Source organism: Manacus vitellinus, unplaced genomic scaffold (genome assembly GCF_001715985.3).
Source record: "Manacus vitellinus isolate BGI_N305 unplaced genomic scaffold, ASM171598v3 scaffold_32_pilon, whole genome shotgun sequence".
Taxonomy (NCBI): domain Eukaryota; kingdom Metazoa; phylum Chordata; class Aves; order Passeriformes; family Pipridae; genus Manacus; species Manacus vitellinus.
The window spans coordinates 5806617-5826680 of NW_021940460.1; the positions used below are offsets into that span (position 1 = coordinate 5806617).

A 20064-nucleotide genomic window follows, 5' to 3' on the forward strand; every position below is an offset into this window, starting at 1 on the left:
GGGGGCGGGGGGGGCTGAAAGCTCACGGTCTGCTTGAATTTCCTCTTTTGTCCCGGTAGCTCCCGGTGCTCGGTGGGTGCTGCCCGTGCTGTACGTGCCTAACTGTGGTGTTTAGCCCTGGGGGACGGGAGAGCCCCGCACTAACTCCCCCCCGCCAGCCCTGTGGACACACAGCGGAGTCAGGGGTGGTAAGAGCTGCCCCAGGTATCGCTGCTTGGTTTCACCTTGTGTGCCTCTATACCCCTAAACTCTTCTTTAGATGTGTTACAACATCGAATAAAGCACCTTAAAAGCTGTGGTAAGAGGATCCACTTGTGGATGGAGGACTCACAGGTGCTGTTTGTGCTCAACAATATATATTTGAGTGGGAGAGGACAAGGTCACTGGTCTTTGTCAGTGTTAATGTTCGTTCAAGTCTTCCTGTGTTTACCTATTGATTTTTGCCTCTGATTCTTGCAAGAGTAGCACAGAAAGCTCTCCCTAATTAAAATAAGGTAGTGGAGTATAATTACTTGCAGGAAAGAACTACCTTGGAAGTGATTACACGTACTACAAGTCAGGCAGCTCTTTGATATGTCACTTCTAGCTTGGGAAGCTCATTACCTTTCTTAGGTTTCATCAGCTCAGCTACCAGTGATACACAGCAGCAGCAAATGACTGAACAAAAGCTCCAGGCTCCCTGTTTGGGTGCACTGTGGTCACACATGGACCTGATGAACAGGTTTGCAGCTGAAACAGCTGCTGGAGCGTGAGTTACATTAATAACTTCCACGTTTCTGTCATGTGTGAGAACTGGTGTGATTCAAAGGAATTTTGTGGGCTTTGGGATAAGGTCTCATCCTTAAGGTGTTATGTCCGTTTTTATTGCTGTCCTGAAGTAACTTTCCCTGCTAATGACGACAAGTTCGTGTCCCTTATATTGTTAAACAAGGCCGAGGTGGTGCAATATGTGGAGTTTGGAACCGTTTATATCTGCTCTTTTCCAACAAAGTTACCTAATTAGGCTGTCAGTCTGAAATGGGGAAATTTTGGTGTTGATCAGGAAGTGGTGATGTTTTTTATTTTGTTAAAATAGCCTCTCTGCTTGCTTGTTGCCAGGCACTGGATGACCATAACTAAACAATGTCTGTCCCACGTGGAGCTGTCCATGCAAAATGGATAGTAGGGAAAGTAATAGGAACCAAAATGCAGAAAACTGCCAAAGTGAGAGTGACAAGGCTTGTGCTGGATCCCTACTTACTGAAGGTAACAGCAGCTGGTTAACAACTTGTGGGTTTTGTGGAGGAGTGTTCTGTTCATTTGACTGTTAGAATTTTTGATGACTCTGCAATGCAAACTCCTTAAGAAACTTGCATGAGGATTTGGCTGTGGGGTTGACTGCAAAGGATGAAAAGCACTGTGTGGTGAGGACTTACAAATTATCTGCTAAATGTATTTCTTTGAAGTGCCTTGTTAGTGCAGTTCATTTGATCTCAGCTGAGAAGGTGAAGTTTTTGTTGTTTCACACTTAGGTTTAATTTTTCATGTTGATGTGGAGTATGCCTTGGAAACTTGACATTATGTTAGTCACTTTTACAGTAAGTTTTATAGCTGGTTTTCTGTATGCATAATTGTAACATTGCTTAGTGTTTGTATCTGTGCTGTGATGTGCTATGCAAATTTGTATTTATTTCTTGTCAATGCACTTCAAACAAGTATGTTAAAATAATGTTTTCTCAATTTTTATATGGGGAATCTGTGGTACATGGAGGTGGAATAACTTGCCTTTGAGCAGAAGGTTAAGGATATAGTCAGGATTGGATATGGATCTTGTGGAATCCATGTCAATATTTTATCCAGCAGAAGAACCTGTTAATTTATTTCTCAAAAGATTCTGAATTCTGCTGTACCAATAAGAACAAATATTAGATTTTTACGTGAAAGAAAATGAATTGAGCAAGAAACTTTGAAATCTAATGCCAGGGTTTTTCTCTTTTTTTTTTTTTTTCTTTTACAGTTCTTTAACAAAAGAAAAACCTATTTTGCCCACGATCCACTGCAGCAGTGTGTTGTTGGAGACATTGTTCTGCTGAAAGCTCTGCCCGAGCGAAGGAGCAAACACGTGAAACACGAACTGGCTGAAATTGTGTTCAAGGTTGGAAATGTCATAGATCCAATCACGGGCAAGCCCTGTGCAGGAACCAGATTCCTGGAAAATCTGTCAGATTCGGAAAACCTGACAGAGGCAGATACTACCTATCTAAGTGAAAAACTTCAGGAACTGAAAGTTTGTTCAACAGACAAATAGGGGGCGAAATATTTAAGCAGAGGGCTTCCAGCTTGTCTCCCTCTGTCAGGGGTGTTTGAGGCCCTGTTGTGGTATGTTAAATGTTTCAGTGAAATCTGTAGTCAAAATAAATAGTAAATGTAGTTGCTTATGCAAAGAGATGGCACAGATTGATGAGCACTCCAGAGCTTTGAGTGAAAATATAGAGGAAATGCAAGTTTAGTGTTAACACTTTATTTTATTGCCTATAGTTTTGCCACAAGCAGTGACAGTTCCCAAAGCCAGCTGCCCTCCTGGAATGACTCTTGTGTTTTGAGAAAAGAAAGTACAACTGTATAATGTTTCATTTTGGTGGGAGGGCCATTCTATTATTTGATTGTTCTGTGTTTCAGACAGTCTTTTGTGGTTTGTAGGATTACTGGAGATAATGCTATTAAAGCTTTTGAAAGGAAGTGTAGAATTTTAAAACCAGCTACATGCTTGTGTCCTTATTTCCACTTACAGTCACTCATCCCACACTGCAGTGCCTTCTGACTTCCAAAATCTCTAACAGAAACACAGCCCCTTGCTTTTCTAGTGGCAGTAAGGTGAGAATAAAACCTTTGGGCAGCTTAGAATGGTTGGCTTGGTAACTTGTCCAAAGGGAGTATTTAGTTCTGGGAGAGCTGGCTCTCTTTGAACTGCCAGCAGGACAGAGAAGCTGGTGAGAACACAAAGCCAAAAAAGTAAAAGTAAAGATGGTTAGATTTAGTCCCATCAGAAAAGCTCATTAAAACAACACATTTTGGGGAGATACAGGTGCTGATTTGCTGCATGCTTTAGTATGGAGCTGGAAGGCCATAGCAGTTAATGATAAAAGACCACTTTATCCTGATACAGCTCTGGGGGTGTTGTGTCCTGCCTTCCAGGACAAACAGCAAGCTGAGAGCGTGCAGTTGTTGCAGCAGCCTTGTGTTCCTGACTTCTCCTTTGGATCTAAAGGAGCATCTGCCTCAAAACCCAGCAGTTGTAGGAGAGGAATGTGAGTTATGAAAGTTGTGAGAAAGTTTTTTGAAGTGTCTGCCTGTGTCATTGGCCTTTGTTTAAGATCAGAAGCAAAACAAGGTATATCTGAACAGAGTTCTTCTGACCTAAAATAATTTAATTTCCTTAAAGAAACTGAGCCATCTTGCACTAGTAGCTACCAGTTATGTTCTCTTCCACTGTGTAAATCATTTGCCCTTTAGCTTCCTGCACCTGCACAAAATCAGTTTTGGCTACCCACAAACCACGAAAAAAGTCTGATTTTACTCAGCAAATTATTTGGGACAGGAAGAATGAGAAACTTAAAATTCCTTCCATGTTCCAAACCAAAAAATTGCTGCTCTTTGGATGCTTGTCCTCACGTGCTGTCCTATGTGTCAGGTCGGTGGGATGGGATGTGAAGACACCTTGATTTAAATATCCCTGTGTAAAATAATATGGCCATGGTCTCTGAGTTTGAGGAGGTGCCTTAAGCAGATGGCTGTAGGTTATTCTTACTGATGTTTGTTGCAGAGGTTTAGGTTTATGTAAATTACTCAGTAATTGTAGCTGGTTGATGGAGGCCCTCAGCCAAGGGAAGGAAACCTGGGCTTTGACTCCTGTCCAAGTGAATGTAAAATGTGAAACTTTATCCAAGCAGAGATTGAGAGAAATCAGACTTGGGGCAGAACATGGCCCTGGGCTGTAGAAAATACACTGAAGTTGTGTGGAAGAAGGGAGTAAAGGAACTTGACCCTCAGTACATGGGGATATGAGTGTTCTAATAACTAGACATAGTATTTATAAGAAATAGGAAAAGTTTCCTGCTTGGTTGTAGTTGCACTTACATGTAATTAGGGAAGTAAATGCTTTTATTTCCTGCGATTTCTCTCAAGTAGCTGTGAAAATGCCACAGCTTTTTTTTCTAAGTCGTTTTTTCTAAGACTGATTCATCACAGAAGGTTTTTGCTTTTCCAGTGTACAGGTGGGCTCTGGGAGGGCTGCTCAAGAACTCAACATGCTGTCAGTTCAAAATGTGACTAAAAACAAATAACATTTCAAACTGTTATTTAATAGTGATGGCAACTGTAGGTTAAACTCTTTTAAAGAGGCAGCACAACAACTGTACTTTAGTGATGTTAAAGCACATCTTAGATGTTATCTTTGGGATTACTCTCACGAGAGTGCTGATAGTGAAATCATAAAAAGGCAGGGGAAAGTGTGCAGTGATGTGATAAAAATATTATAGGTATTATGTGGAAAGATAAGGATTAGTCATTGACTTTTCTATGTTTATTGGCTGGTTGTTTTTAGAACTGTTCTTTAATTATTAGTCTAGTTATCAGTTTATCCTTAATTTCAAGTTACTTAAAGGTTGGATGCCATCACACACCACCCGTTCAACCTAATTATCCCTGACTGTGGCTGAACAGAGTGTGAAGAAAACCCTTCAACTGCACTGTGGGGAAAAATATAGCAGGAGAATGAAGGACAAGATTTTGCACGTGATTCAAAAAACGCCTGGGCTTGCTCTTAGTGGTTTTGAGGTGAGACGCTAAAGAGGGGTCACCCGCAAACCGGGACGAGGAGTAACCCCCAAACTGGGGCTGGGGTCCCCTAAATACGGGGTTGGGAAATACCCCCTGGATCCCCCCCTAAACAGGGGCCTGGGATTCCCCAAAAGAGGAGGTTTGGGTCTCCCTCGAACCAGGATGGGACCCTCAAAGCGGGACTGTGCCCCCCGAACGACTCTGGATCCCCCTAATCCCGGGTTGCGGGTCCCCCAAGGTGAGGGGGGCCGTGAAGGGGGGCCCCGCGCCGGGGCAGCCGCGCATGCGCACAGGCGGGTCCCCGCCAGGGGGCGTGGCCGCAGCCCCCGGCCCAGCAGGGAGGCGGCCTGAGGCAAGATGGCGGCGCGAGTGCTGCTGCGGCGGAGCCTGGCGGGAAGCGGCCGCCGTGCCGCGCCTGCCGCCCGGCCGGCGGCTGGCCCTCAGGTGAGCCCCGAGGGGGCGAGCGGGCGGGACGGGCCGCCGCGGGAGTCTGGGCGGCGGAGCCGGTGCGGCCCGCGCAGAGCTTCCCCCCCCGCCGCCCGCGCCTCTCCCCTTCCCCGGCTGGAAATGGCGCCCCGGGCCTGGGGCGGGGAGTGCGGCTCGGCGGGGTGTCCCTCAAGGTCACGGGCCGCAAGGCCGGCCCCTTCCTTCCCTCTTCGGAGTCCGCCGCTGGGTGGGATGATAGCCGCGCCGCTGACCCGCCGGGGACGGGTTCAGGATGCACCGACACCCCTCTGCTGCACGGACACCTCACTCCTTCACGGACACCTCATCCCTGCACCTCCCCTGCACGGATCCCTCACCCCTGCACGGACACTTCAACCCGGCACTGACACCTCACCCGTGCACCGACCCCCCCTGCCCTGCATGGACACCCCTCCCCTGCCCGGACAGCTCAGCCCCGCACTGCCACCCCACCCATGAACTGCCATCCCTCCCCTGCACCGACCCCTTTCCCCTGCTTGGACACTCCTGCCCTGCACACAGCAGGGAGCACAGGCACCCCACAGTCCCGTACCTCCGTGTTTTGGGGTGCTCAGCCGCCCTGCACTCGTGTATCCCCTGGGGCTGAAGTGTCTGGGTGCTCCACAGCCCTCCGAAGTTGGGTTGTGTAGCTGCTCCATATCCCAGCTCCTCTGAGCAACAGGGTGCACACCCAGCAGCATCTCCCGTCGGGATGCAGAGCTGCTGCACCCCTGCCCAACATCCACGTCTTCCCGGTGTTGGGGTGCAGGACTGTGCACCCCAACATCTTCCTGCCTTCGTACAAAGGCACACACACACCTTGCTTGTGTGTGTGCCCCTCTTGGGAGCCAGGGCACACGTATCCGTGCTTTCCTTGGGAGCTGGGATGTGTGTGCACCCCCCGGTGTCAGGGCACACACAGAGGCACATCCATCAGGTTTTGGGGTGCACAGATTTGCATGGCCACATCTGCTGTGTGCAGGGTCAGGCACACACAGAGCTCTCGGGACACCTCTTGGGTGTAGGAAGCTCCCAGGATGTGCTCCCAGGATGTTGGAGACACAGAAGTGCCTGAGTTTCCAAGCTGGGATGGATCTACACGTTTTTTCCTCCCTTTTCTTTGAGACAAGGAAAGCTGCTGCCACAAGCCTCAAAATGGGCAGCAGCCCCTGTGCAAGACTAAAAGCATCCCTGGCAGCAGTTTAACACAGGAACAGGGAGGGCTGTAGGAATTATATGTTGTGAGGTTTTATGTGCATGTTTTGGGGTTATTTTAGTTTCAAATAAACTTTGTTCAGATCACAAATCAAAAACTGTCAAGTGAAGGACAAGTTGTTTTTCTTTCTCTTCCAGGCAGACATGGGTTACTACAAAATGTAAATGCTTGACCTGATATCTCCCACCCAGGTTATATTTTGTGCTAAAGCAGAAGCTAAGTGGGATAGAAGTGTTTTCACTGACAATTTTAATCTAATCTAAGCAAACTGTTCAGTGTTATCCTTTTATGTTCACAGCCCAATCTTTGTAGCAAGAAAGCTAAGCCCATAGTTAATATTTGTAGGATAAGAACCTGCTACCAAAGTCAAGTTGATGCTCACAGCTGACAGTCCAAAGACATGAATTCAGTCCCTTCTCTTCCAGAGCTAATTTTGGGTACATTCTGCCCACACAAGTGAAACAGTAATCAGGGCTTCTTGATTTGTGAGTATCTGGAATGACAGGGGTATTTTAGGGCTTCTCTGAGGATATTGATTAAAAATCAGGCCCTTGCATCTCAGGGTGGGTGCAGTGAATATCTGCTTTAATAAATTTAGCTCCTACCTTTATTCTAACTAAGGTGTATATTTAGGTGGATAGTTGTGATTTGTTAGTCAATGCTCATGAGGAACTTTACAGTTGCTGGGTAAAAGATTTTACATAAATGTAAAGTATTACTCATTTCATTGTATTGTAATGAACTGTCCCTCCAGTTTTAGGTGCAGTTTAACATTCAAGTAATGAGATTCTCCTTATAGCAAAGGAATTTGGTTTTTGCTTCTTAGTGTTATCCCTGTAACTCCAGCTTACTCTTACTGCAGATAAAGCTGGTTCACAGAAAAAGCACTGTGATTATTTCTCTCTTAAAGTTTGCTGCAAACAATGATCCTCGTAGAAGAGGATTATTAGTTTGCTAGTTTGCTAATTTTCTTTAATAAAGGGGAGGAAATGATAATGGTTTACAGGTCTGAGCTGAAAACTGAGTATTGCAGGACTGGGACTGAGTTCTGTCTCTGGTGTGCACTGAGCATTTAGTGCTTACTTTAAGGGAGCTTTTTAAAACAACTCGGATTTATTCAATGGGTTTTACCCCCTGTCCTCTGGGACAGCTTGTGTTGCTGTGGCACTTGATGTGACAACACAACTGCAGTCACCTGCCTGCTCCAGCTGAGATCAGAGATAGCTCCACTCCAGCAACAGCCTTATCGTGGAATGCCCTTCAAATGCCTGCACTCAGGAATAGCTGCTTGGCTTTCAGCACAGCCACGTTTGTGTGATTGCCCAGGGCCAGGGAAGGCACCATTTTCAATAAATGCACCAATAAGGTGTTTACAGACTCCTCCTTAACACTGAAGGTCATCTCAGCTGCAGTTGTTCTTCTCTGGTGGTTGTTCCTCTGCTATGGAATGCTTTTCCTTTCCTCCATCCTGCTTCCACGGGGTGAACCAGTTCACTGTGTTATTTTCAGACACTGGGATTAAAAGGTTGATTGTTGTAAAACACTGCTGGTGTGAACTACTTTTGTGTGATGCAGACAGGCGTGTTCATGAGGATATTTTTCCCAAAGGAAATTGAGATTTTTCTTCCCTATTTTTTTTTCAATTTGAATGACTGTCACAAACTTTTGATATCTGGAAGACAGCTTTGGATTGAAGGTTGATAGCTATCTTCTGACTCTCCCAGTCAGTAATTAAGGGTGAGAAGTTGACATCTGAGGCAGGAAAAGGTTTAAATTTTCATCTTATAAATAAATGTATGTGATATAAATACCACATTTTTAATATGTCAGAGAAATATTTTAGTATTTCAGGAGAGGATTGAGTTGGAATTAGTTTTCTCCACACTGGCAGGGGTAGGGCTATCAAAGAAAAGTAAATTGAAGGAAGTGATTTTATGAGATGGAAGAAAAGAACATTTGAGCCTGGGGTCCCCCTGTCAGACATTGTAGAGAATCAGTTAAATTTATCAGATTTCTTGTCCTTCTGCACAGTTTTTGGTGATTGAGGGCTCTTGAGCTGAAAAAGAGAAGAACAATTCCTTTAACACATCATTTCAAAAAAATCACAGTTATCAGCTGTTTCGTGTGCTCTGCGATGTAAAGGGAGCTGATATTATTTTCAAAGAGTACTTGCTGAAAGTGAATAAGGATTAGATAAAAAAAGGACAGTGAAATTCTTCTGTTTCAGAGAAAGGGAAACGTGAATGTTGTGCAAAGAGCGTGGATGTGGTACCTCTACGTGGTGCAGCTGCCAGAATTTGGAACTGGAGGATTTGCAGGCTGTTTGTTTCCTGCCACTTGTATTTTTTTTTTCTCCCAAATTAGACTTTCATGCTATTTTTTTTTTTCTCCTGAAAGACATGCCATTTAACTTTTCCTTTTGTAGAGCTGTATTTAAGCAACACAGGAACATATGGCAGTTTGTTTCCTATTTGCACCGTACACAGTTTTCCTCACGCGTGTTTTTTGCTCTTTTTCACTCCTGTCTGTCTGCATCATGACAGACCCAGCCCTGAGCTAAGAAAAGATTAAAAAGGAGATAAAGAGGGAGGAAAAGCAGCCATTCCCTGTCCTGTGCAGAGAGAATTAACATGGATAGTGTGTGGTTAACTGTAGCTGGTGAAATGGGTTGAGAGAGGAGAAATCTCAGTGGGGAATGAACAGCCTTTTCCTTGCTAGGAAAAAAAAAACCAGTGGGACTTTTTAGTAATAGATACATGTAACTGTGTGTTATGGTACTGTTTGTGTTAAACTTGGTTGTGCCTGTGTTCCCTTGGTGGTGGGAATTTCTTTGGTGCCAGTTAAAGCTCCTTGTTGCCCTGCAGGGGACTGGGATCCTCAGCTCACAGACCTCGCGAGGACAGCTGGTTAAAGTCCCTCTTCGTCCGCAAAGTGGATCCGAGGAAAGATGCCCACTCCAACCTTTTGGCCAAAAGAGAGACCAGCAGTCTGTACAAAATACAGTGTGAGTGGTGGTTTTGTATTTAATGTTACCAGTTCTTTTATTCTGGTCCCCCCATGTCTCACGTCCTGTTGTTGTTTCAGTTCACAATGTAAAACCAGAATGTCTAGAGGCCTACAACAAGCTTTGGTAAGTGTGTGTGTTAAGTTTTCATGTTTTAGACATGTTGATTTGATCACAAGCTGGTCTGAAAATTGGCTGATATTGTAGTTATTTAGAGGGGAGGTGGCAAAATTCTGCTTTTTTTAGGATTTGGTATTAAAGAGATCATATTATTCTTGGAAAGAGATGGCAAAAGATCCTTTGCTCAGTTCACCCCTCCCTTCCCTCTTGGAGATGATGTTTTCCTAAGCTGCAATTCAGAATGATGCCTGTTGTGAGAGCTTGGGTGACATTTGTTGGAACAGCTCTTCCCCCTTCCCTTTATGGTCTTAAAATTACTGATCCATGCAGCTGGAATGTTAGCATGTCCCACTGCAGCTGCCAGGTAGGAATGCCTTGAGGATGATTATTGTCTGCATGCAGGGAGGAGAGATCATCTATAAGTAAAACTACACACCACTATTAAAGTGAAATACAATTTTGAGGAGATGTTAAAAACCACGGGGTTGATTTTCTCTCAGCTCATTTATCTCCCTTTCCACAAGTCCTGTTACTGAGACCTGCTCCTGAAGAATTACACAAACCCTTGGATAGAGTATTTACACTGGGGTGATTTCTTCCAAAGGGAGGGTTAGTGTTACAGTTTCCAAAAAGTTACAGCTTTATAAATGTATTAATTAATCACATTTTTAGCTTAGTACTTTAAGGATGAAACTGCAGAAATATTAGTCCTCTTCTGCCTACACAATCACCCCTCTGGAGCCAGAACAGCTGCCTTTAAAGAACTGGATGTTTAAATTGGGAATTGTGGTGAGCCTCACGCTCAGCAATGCTTTCACACTGACAGTGGCCAACTTGTCAGTTAAATAAAACATTCCCAGCATAATGATACCCCACTGCAACCAATTTTTTAATTGTGTTGGTGAGCACCAGCTGGGCTGGAGGGAGGGGAAGAAGTTCCCAACTCCCAGTTCATGTCCCCCACTGTTACTGGTTGGTTGCACAGCCGTGAGTGGCTCATCCAGCACCTTCATCTGTTCAGCTTTGAAATGGGGCTGGATAACCCAGAGCTGTTTTCCTTTCTGTAAAAACACAGAAATCCACTAGAATAACGTTCATTCAGGGTATTTTTAGCTTTTTTTGTTTGTTGTTTAACATAAATACACAGGAAAGGACAATTAGCATTCAACCAGCTTTCTGTTTAAAAGCTTAATATAAACATCTCCAATTATGCAAGACAGGGAACCACTTCTCTGCATTATTTCACGAGCTGCCTAAATGTTGAGTGAAAGCAGAGGTTTCTATTTGCAAGGGAAGAGACAATAGCAAAGAAAGAAACTGCTGACAGCATGTAGATGAAATATGTGTGGTTAGATTTATTCTTTCCAAAGTAAATTTTAAGTATTTCAGAGAAGGAGAAAACTTGAAAGGAGTAATAAACAAAACTAAACCTGTCTGAACTTCCCTCCTTCCTCTCCCTAAATAAAAGATGAACAGGTTAATTCTGTATCAAATCAGAATAAGGATTAGTCATCATGTGCTAATAAAAAAACCAATGTAATGAGGACAATTACAAGAGCACTTTGTGAATCACTGTGGTTAAGGACCCTTTCTGAAGAATTAGGGACAGTTATCTCTGAAAAGGAAAAAGATGGTGTTCCTAAGGTATTCTGTGGGCATTTTTTTCCTATAATTTGCAACAGTATACTGTAGGGTTATGTAATAATTTATCATTCCTGTTTAAAACTGCCTTTCTAGGATCTCATGCTGCTCTGAAAAAATGAACTGATGGTCAAACATCCTTGAAAATGTCCTTGGAGAGTCATTTTATCATATTATTTACACTGTGTAGTGAGAAATCTAGAAGTACAAATTGGTAATGAGATTTGCTCAAGGTTGTCTGCAAAGTCAGTGGCAGAATCAAGAGGAAAACTCACATCTAATGACTCCCAGCCCCAGACCAGCCTACTTTTTATTATTTGATACTGTGCAGAGACTCATTGCTTATGAGCCAAACTGAGTAAGAAGGGTAATTATTCAGGGAAAAATATAAAAGGCAAAGTTCAACCAGACTAATTGACTTACTCATCAAAGCACAGTGCAGTGAAGGCTGTCTTGGCCAAGTCAGCAATCAGGAAAACTTAATTTCCTTATGCAAATGTAGGCCACTTCTGAAGTTTGAAAAAATGTTAGAAATACTGGAAATAGCCAAAACAGAAATTCTGTGTTGGAGGTATTTTTAAGGCAGTTTCACTGTATGCTTTGGTGGGTAAGTTGCCTCAAACTAAGACCACTTTCTGAAATGGTAGAAACCAATAAGTGTGTGAGTACCAGTCATCATTTCGTCTGTCAAAATACTAATTTCTATTCATTCAGCCCAGCAATTAATAGCATTCTAACTGCTACAGAAGACTGTGCTTTCCTAATTTTGTTTGTTCTCCCTCCCTTGAAAAAGAAAAGCTTTTCCTCAAGCAAGTCACCCGTGCAGTTAGGCTGCATTTTCTGTAAGGGAGACACCCTGATATTTGTTCTCCTAATGTGTTGTTTAACCTTTTAGGTGATAGACATAATTTATTGCATCGAAAGAATCCTCCCATGCTTTGTATTTGTCCTGCAGTCTAATGGTAACACAGACCTTAATTTTTCACACTGCTGTAGCAACCCTTTCCCCCCTGTGTAGCAGATTTCAGTATTTCAGCTTTCCCCTCTGAAAAGTAGAGCTTGTGAATTTTCCTAGCATAAATGCTGTGTGGTGATTTGTTATACATATCAACTGTGGCCTCCCTGAAGGCAATGCAACCTAGTGTCTGTATTCCTTGTTTTCAAGTCAAGAGGTGCTGCCAAAGATTCATGAAGAAAAACACTACCCATGTGCACTGGTGGGGACTTGGAACACGTGGTACGGAGAGCAAGATCAGGCTGGTAGGAGATAGAAGTACAACAGAATGTAAAACCATGCAAGTGAAACGTGTGCTTGGCAGGTTTCTTCTCTTTAAATCATCTCTGTTGACAGTCAAACCTGTGGCAATGTGTTCAGCAAGGGGGTGGTGCATCAGTTACTGGCCGTGTTAACATTTGCAGTGCTTGCTTTTGTCGTGCTGAGTTTGACAGTAAAGCTTTAATCCCTAAAATTTGTCCTGTTGTTAATACACTTTCATGTTTTGCAGGTGGTAGATTAACAGTTTTTTGGGGAAATGCTTGTAAAATGTGGTCCTTTTCGTGGGCACAGACCGTGTTCCTGAATATTTAGGGTAAAGGCAAAGGCTTGCAGAGCCAGAGTTTATTTATCCCTCATTAGCCAGTATAAAGGCTTTAACTCAGGCTCTCATGCTGTAATTGCTGTATGATAATGAAATGTAAATCATTCAAACCATCTGAAAGAAATCACTGCATTGTAAACTTAACAATAAACTTGGGCTTTACTGGGGAAAATTAAAAGTATTTCTGTTCATGTTCATACAAGGGTACTGCCTAACTATGCAGATTGAAAACATTGGAACTAGAAATGACTGAAGAGCTGCTACAGAGGTAACTCCAAAAAGTCTAGTGCAGAGAGAAAACCTGAAAAATGTCCTAAACTCTGGGAAACTGAAGGAATGGGAAGCCACAAATACAAATACACAGAGGTTCCGTAGCTCTGTGGTTAGAGCCACACCAGGATCAGTGTCAGTGCTTTGTAATTGAAAAATATACTTGTGCACACGTTAATTTTCCCTGCACTCACAGCATATTGCAATATTGACACTGAAAAAAAATGCAAAGAAATAACAGCAGAGAAATAACAGCAGATAAACCAAACAATGTCCAAGAGACAGTTCTGGAAGTTGAAGGGGAATTGGGGAACAGAGACAATTGAATTGGGAATTTCTCAGTGGCTGCTTTTGTAACATATTAACACAGACTGTATCTGTAATTGCATCCACAGCCTGCCCTGGCAGTGTTATTGCAGCAGTTCCAGCAGTGTAATAAAGCAGATTATGGGGTGTGACTTGTTCAGTACCTGTGCCCAGGCTGTGTTAGCATTAGGTGGATCTATCAAATTTGCCCTGGGGGTGAGGCAGCAGGAGCACTGGGTGAATCTGCTGTCACAGGGAAGAACCTCACATTAGTCTCATGTGCTCTCCTGGAAAAGGCACAGAACTGCTTTAGAGGAGAGAAAATAGCTTTTGTGGTTCTGCGAGGTGAAATTATTGCCTTGCTCTGTTAAGTGCTTGTAAAGAAATCATTTTGTGATTTATTAAAGGGATTTATTCTGATTTATTAAAGACAGGATGCTTTGAAAAAAAACTCAGTGTAGATGCACATTCTGGAATTGTTTTTATGGGGAAAATCCTAGCAAATTTAACAGTTCTAGTATGTTTATATATCTTCTGCTTTTATTAATGTTTATCTCAAAAATAACGTTTCCATAATTTTTCATGTCCTACAGAAAGTGTGTTGCTTTTGTGCTGGAGTAATTTACTGAACTGAAAAGTCTGCCCCTCTACTGCTCTTAGATGAAATTGGTATAAAGCACGTTTTTGGAATTAAGTCATCCTCTCAAATTGAATCTTAGTTTCAATAACAGTCATGTCAAGTCATCACATCTTACTAGCATGGCAACAAAAAGTCCTTTCAGAAATTTCCCTGTTATCTTCAGAGTAAATTGCAAAATTTTTGAAGAGAACCCTTTTCAAAAAGCAGATGATTCCATTATTCTTAAAATATCCCAATGTGTAGTACTTTTGTTAATGAAAATCTATCTTTAAGCCTGCTACCTGATTCCTATTTTTGTGTAATTCTGTAGTGCAAAGAGCATTTTGTACTGTGATTTTTCCACGAGGTTTAGCACTGGTCTGTGACATCCCTGAAAAAGGTTCCTTTTCTCTGTTTCAGTTCATTTGTGGAGATATGAAGGAGGTTATCCAGCTCTCAATGAGGTCATGAGTAAACTTCGTCAAAATAAGGTAAAAAGCATTGATTTTGTTACAATGGATTATTTTACTCAGAACAGAGAACAGAACAAAAAACCCTGCAGGTTTGGATACCAAACTTTGGATACTTTTACTTCAGTGTCTCATAATTTCCTGTGCAAGTTCAGAAACCTCTTTGGAAAAGGATTTTTTTGTCATATTCAGAAATACTGAGGTTTAGTACCTGAATGCTTTATGGGACACATTTATTGCCGTATCAACACGGTCCTTGGGATTTTCAGCTGTGTCAGGGGAATTCAAATGCCTTTACAACTGAAAGGATTTCTCCTAAAACCCCATGACAGCATTAAAAAAAAAAATAAAAATCTGCACTGCCATCTGCTGTACTGCTTTTTGTTGTTGAAGGATAACCCCCAGTCTGACAGGGATCTCCTGATTGTTTTTTAGGAGTTCATAGAGTTCCGCAAAGAACGAGGTAACATGCTCCTCTCACGCAAGAACCAGTTACTGCTGGAGTTCAGTTTCTGGAATGAACCTGTTCCCAGAGATGGGCCTAATATTTATGAATTGAGATCCTATCAACTCAGAGTAAGTTTAAATTTTTTTTAATTATTATTATTTTTTTAAGCTCCATGCTGTCGTAAAAATGCTCGAAGGGTGTTTATAAGATGCAGATGGAAAACGGAGCTTGTCTTAAAAATCTGGATCTTATCAAAGCTGGAATCTGAGTCATTGTTGCTCTCCAAGTGTGGAGTCCAAAGTGAAGGCAGGTTCCAACAAGATACTGATGTCTGCAGGGCTGAAAACCCTGTGGTTTGTTTGGATACTTCAGGCAGATGACTAAGAGGGAATACAGTCAGTAAACAGAGTAATTATAGATTATTCTAACATGCTTATCACTGGAAGGAAGTGATTTTGTTAATACAGTGTGTTTTCCATACATAAATGTTGTGAAAGCTGTCCTGACTTTTCTTTAAAGTGCAGTTTTAACTTTCTGGTTTGTTTTCACAGCCTGGAACAATGATTGAGTGGGGGAATTACTGGTGAGTGTTGCCTTAGCACTTGAATTCTCCTGTTTGAGAGAGGTATGTTTAAAATCCATGGACTGGAGGTGGCAGGATGGTACCAAAGCCAATCCCCCAGTTAATGACCTGCTGCTCTACTTGCACGACTTGTAAAGCAGTCCTTCAACCCTTAATTTATCCTTTGAGGAAAGAAAGAGGAATTTTGTACACAAACAACACTGTGGGCTCTGTGGTTTGGCTTTCCTTCACAGAACCCTTTTAGTTTGCTGCAGTGTAGCAGAAACCATTGATTTTCAGCAGAAAGCACTTCTTGGGGAAGTGTGGCAGTTAACTGTGAAACTAAGTTCATCTTTCACAAGACCACTTTCGGTTTAAATGGGCTAAATCTTGGCTCTTTGAATCTTTAAAAGTCAAGTTGTTTCTTGAAAAGCTACATTTCCATTTTAATAGATAGGTTAAAAGCTTTTGAGATATTTTTCTGTTGATTATATGCTTCTGATTTTGTCTTACTTAAAACCAGTGTAAGTTTCTTTCCATTTACATTCACTGTCCTTGCAATTCTAGTGGTTGATATTTAAACAATTTGGACTATTTTCAGTTATTTTGACAAAGGTGAGGCCTTTCAGATGTGTCATGGTCATTGATATAATTTTTTCAGTTACAGTAATTTGAACAAACTGAATTTAGAATATAAAATGCATGTAGCCATACTGGTAGCCAGTCTGTTTTATAAGATGCAACAGATTTATAATTAAGAGAAATATTGATCTTATTTATACAACACTTATTTGTACAGAGGTCTGTGTGAGTAAAAAAGTTATATTCCACCCTGTGGAAATTCCAGTCTGTGGAAAACGAGTGGCAAAAATTATATGATTGAAAGTCAAGGATTTAGCTTTAGAACAACCTGGTATAAAAAGACCACTTTACACTGCTCCAGCAATTATCTTTATACTGAATCTGCTGTTGAAAAATGATTAATGCACTTGAGTGAAACTGCAGACCTCCAATTTTCATGCATTCTAACAAGATACGTGGATATATCTTCACTACTTAGTGCTAAAAATCAGTGCATTGCAGACTTTTTATTATTTTTAATTGCTGAATTGTACTGCAAATGCTGTTTAACATTTCAGCTTCCTTTCAGCTGTGTTTTCCTCTCACTTATCACCTATTTCCTCCCCAGCCCTGCTGGTTCTAATGCCTGCTTTGCTCCTCTCTAGGGCTCGTGCGATTCGCTTCCGACAGGACAATAATGAAGCAGTTGGAGGATTTTTCTCACAAATTGGACAGCTGTATATGGTTCATCACCTTTGGGGTAAATTCTTGTGCTTTGTGCTTTTTTTTCCTCACTGAGTCAGCCCCTCACAGACTGGGGACTTTGCCCAGGAGACAAAGTTTCTACAAAAGGCAAAGGAGTATCTCAGAAAGGGTTATTTTGTTTGGTTTTGCATCGACACTGTTGATCTTCTTAATTTTTGTGGAGGTAACTTGATTCTTTAACAAGCCAGGAAAAGTGAACATTTCCTGTTTTTTTTCTGTTTCCATCAACAGTTTCTCATGTCCCTTTCTTATTAGGAACCACCTATTTGCTCTCGGTGCCATAACCATGACACACCACGTCCTGCCATCCCCATTCATGCTGAAATCAGGTTTTTACAGTTTCATTTCAAGCATCCCATATCCCACACCTGCAAAAAGGAAAGTGGAGCATTTATTTACATTCCTGCATCGAGGTGTTTTGGCTTTCTCTGTGCATTAATCTCCACAAATACCCAGCTGTTTTCACACGTTAGGATTGCTTCAACTCAGAGAAACTCAGTCTAATATTGATGTTAGAAAATATGCAGATTTCACATCTGACAATTCAGAATATTATATTCCAGCATTATAAATCTGACACCACTCATGTAGAACTGTACTCTTGCATTATTTGTCTTACCTGTGTCCGAGACATTCTCTCTCTTCCCCGATTCCTTCTGTTTGCCTTGGTTTGGGAGCTTTTCCTTTTCATGGAGAGCAACAGACTTTTCCTTCCCAGTGTTTGCAGCCTAATTATTCCCTAGCATACTTTTTAAGGCAGCCATTCTTGTGCAGAAGGAAAAGGAGTTGCTTCTAAGCTTTGTGCTTGTTTTCCCTCCCCAGCCTACAAAGATCTTCAAACCAGAGAAGATATAAGGAATGCTGCGTGGCATAAACCTGGCTGGGATGAACTAGTCTATTACACAGGTAACCTATTAACTTCACTGGAATGCTGGGGGCAGACTTTGATGTGTGCCATCATTTCTGTTCCTCAGCACATCCCACAACAGTAAAAAGTTTTGCATCTCAGTGGGGAGTGTGTGTGTGTGTGTCTGTGAGTTAGTTTTTCTGCTCTAAAAGAAAGGAGGGACGTTGCCTTAAACTGTAAAGTGAATTTTGCTGTTGATTTTACAAACTTGGAAAAGTGCTAAAATATCACTACATTAATAGTAAACTTTTAGACGAGCACTCCTCTAGAACAGATTCATGGAAATGCTTGTGCCCAAAAATTTAGGGAGCCAACAGTGAAATTTTATCTTTATATTAAATTATTACCTCTAATATTTCATGAAATACGAGAGCTTTGTTAAATGCATTCCTTGGGAAAGGGAATTTAGACTTTGGAACCAGAAGCCAGGAGATCTTTGAGATCAAAGCAAGCTTTCATAACAAAACTCACAAAAGCACGCCAAGCATGTCAGGTTTGGGTTCCGTGGAGTGCATTTCAAAGGAAGTATACCAGAAAAATGTAAGATAACTTCCATTGTGGTGAAAAGGAACAGAAATATTTGTCTTCAAAGGAGCAGAGAGATTGTATTAAAATCACTTGTTCTCAAAGCTGTTGTGCTTCAGTTACAGGGATGTTGGTGTTACTGATGACTTGGCAGGGGGAGTAGTTTGAAGACAATAAAAGCTGTTCAAACTGAGTGTGCTCATGGTCTCTGTTAGTGAAATTAAACCCTGTCTCTTTTTTTGTTTGTTTTTTTTTTCCCAGTGCCCCTTATTCAGGAAATGGAATCCAGAATCATGATCCCGTTGAAGATTTCTCCACTTCAGTAAAGTCACTGATTTACTTGTGCCTACATAGATAAAGTGACAAGTATTTGTCTTAATTTATGGTATACACTGTATATCATAGTATGAAATATAAAAGTACTGTACTGAGCTTATAAAAAAGACCTCTTTTCTTCAGAACCCATGACCTTTTGCTCTTAGGATTGTACCAGGGGGGAGAAAATACACAGGACTGTGATTAAAAGGTCAGTTAGTTGAAAACAAACCCAAAGACGAGTTCTTTGTGAGACAGCTCCCCAGGTGAGGTATGGCCTCCAGTATTTAATATCTCCTGCTACACAGGCACTGCCCAGTGTTCAGTAACAGCAGCAGAACAGAGGATTGCCATTGCTGTGGCCTTTTTGTAGCATTTTAATGACTGCAGGTTTTAAAAACAAACGTGGGAGTTGTGAAATCAGAAGCTCTGAAGCCCTCGGGGAGCTCGGAACTACACCTGGCTGTTGGAGCAGGCCTGAAATCAGTCAGTAGCTCTGGATTTGCATACAGGCAGTCATTAATTGGGGATAATACTGTGTCAGGTGATGGCTTATGGACAGAGAATAGGGAATTCTGGTTGGCAAGGACTCTGAAACCTGTCGAAACTCGTCACGCAAAGTGAATTCTGTGAAGTGTGGCCCACGGTTTTCAAAGAAATACTGCCAGGACGTGGCTGTCTGAACACTCTGCAGGGAATCGATTCAGTTCAATACATTTCTCTCTACAAACAGCTCAGAAATCTGGGAAAAGGGGTTTAATTTAATAAGCACTTGTGACTTCAGACATATGCTTGGTGGGGTGTTTCACTCCCTGTCCAGTAGGTACTCCTGAATTGGTGTGTGAGGCTGGCGCATGTCGAGGCGATGGAATTGGCATTTCGGTGTCCCATGATGTCCAGTTCTGTTTTGGTTTCACTTTAGTCTAGAATGTATCAACACTTTTTTGGTGTCTGCAATGATGTGAACATCCTGTCAGTGAAAATAATACTCTCTCTTTCAAGTGGCTACAAGAATCAGTGTAACATAACTGAATGTACAAATCAGTTACTGAATGTCCAGTTTGTACATTTCAATGAGTTTTCAGGAAGAACATATCAGTCAATAAAATCCTTTTAATTTTCACATTTTGCTGGCACCTTATATGTATTGCACCACCTCTGTTTTCTTTCCTCTTGCAGTGTTTATTGTGGAAAATTCGAATAATTGCACAGAGTATTTCAGCCCAGCTAATATCATTTCTCAGGGACAGGGACAGCATTTCCCAGTATTCTGCTCTCCTTCTCCAAAGTGGATTTACAATCTCTCCATCACCTCCCATTTTGCTGAGTGTTCTAGAGGTCGTAAGTGCTGTGGTGATAAATACAAGATGCTTTTCCTTTTGATTTTTCTTCACAAATTGTGCTGCATTTTTCATGTCTTGTTTCTTCTTTTCTGCTCACATGAAATACGCTGC

The 20064-nt window shown here is 42.0% G+C and overlaps 2 protein-coding genes across 4 annotated transcripts; both read left to right on the top strand.

Annotated features, from left to right (window-relative positions):
- The first annotated feature begins 32 nt into the window (after positions 1 to 32).
- Positions 33 to 2737, top strand: MRPS17 (mitochondrial ribosomal protein S17). Of its 3 annotated transcripts, none has more exons than XM_008930411.3 (3): positions 33 to 188; positions 1099 to 1245; positions 1997 to 2737. In XM_008930411.3, the coding sequence occupies exons 2-3, from the start codon at positions 1123 to 1125 to the stop codon at positions 2285 to 2287; spliced, it is 414 nt and encodes a 137-aa protein (XP_008928659.2). In that variant the 5' UTR covers positions 33 to 188; positions 1099 to 1122; the 3' UTR covers positions 2288 to 2737. The 3 variants fall into 3 exon arrangements, with proteins under 3 accessions (XP_008928659.2, XP_017932288.1, XP_017932289.1); XM_018076799.2 differs by lacking the exon at positions 33 to 188 and adding an exon at positions 212 to 298; XM_018076800.1 differs by lacking the exon at positions 33 to 188 and adding an exon at positions 312 to 333.
- Positions 2738 to 5175: 2438 nt separating this feature from the next.
- On the top strand, positions 5176 to 19733 carry NIPSNAP2 (nipsnap homolog 2). Its single transcript, XM_029961266.1, has 10 exons — positions 5176 to 5324; positions 9346 to 9503; positions 9584 to 9629; positions 12430 to 12524; positions 14478 to 14548; positions 14963 to 15103; positions 15527 to 15558; positions 16764 to 16858; positions 17686 to 17769; positions 18557 to 19733. Exons 1-10 carry the CDS (start codon positions 5176 to 5178, stop codon positions 18619 to 18621), a joined length of 936 nt encoding a protein of 311 aa, XP_029817126.1. The 3' UTR covers positions 18622 to 19733.
- Positions 19734 to 20064: the final 331 nt, after the last annotated feature.

Bases quoted from the DNA above. Each gene is read 5' to 3' on its own strand.
- NIPSNAP2 (XM_029961266.1), top strand. From the start codon at position 5,176: ATGGCGGCGCGAGTGCTGCTGCGGCGGAGCCTGGCGGGAAGCGGCCGC. The intron at 9,504-9,583 runs GTGAGTGGTGGT...TTGTTGTTTCAG, and splicing joins CAGTCTGTACAAAATACAGT to TTCACAATGTAAAACCAGAA. The intron at 9,630-12,429 runs GTAAGTGTGTGT...CTTGTTTTCAAG, and splicing joins GAGGCCTACAACAAGCTTTG to TCAAGAGGTGCTGCCAAAGA.
- MRPS17 (XM_008930411.3), top strand. From the start codon at position 1,123: ATGTCTGTCCCACGTGGAGCTGTCCATGCAAAATGGATAGTAGGGAAA. The intron at 1,246-1,996 runs GTAACAGCAGCT...TTTCTTTTACAG, and splicing joins TGGATCCCTACTTACTGAAG to TTCTTTAACAAAAGAAAAAC.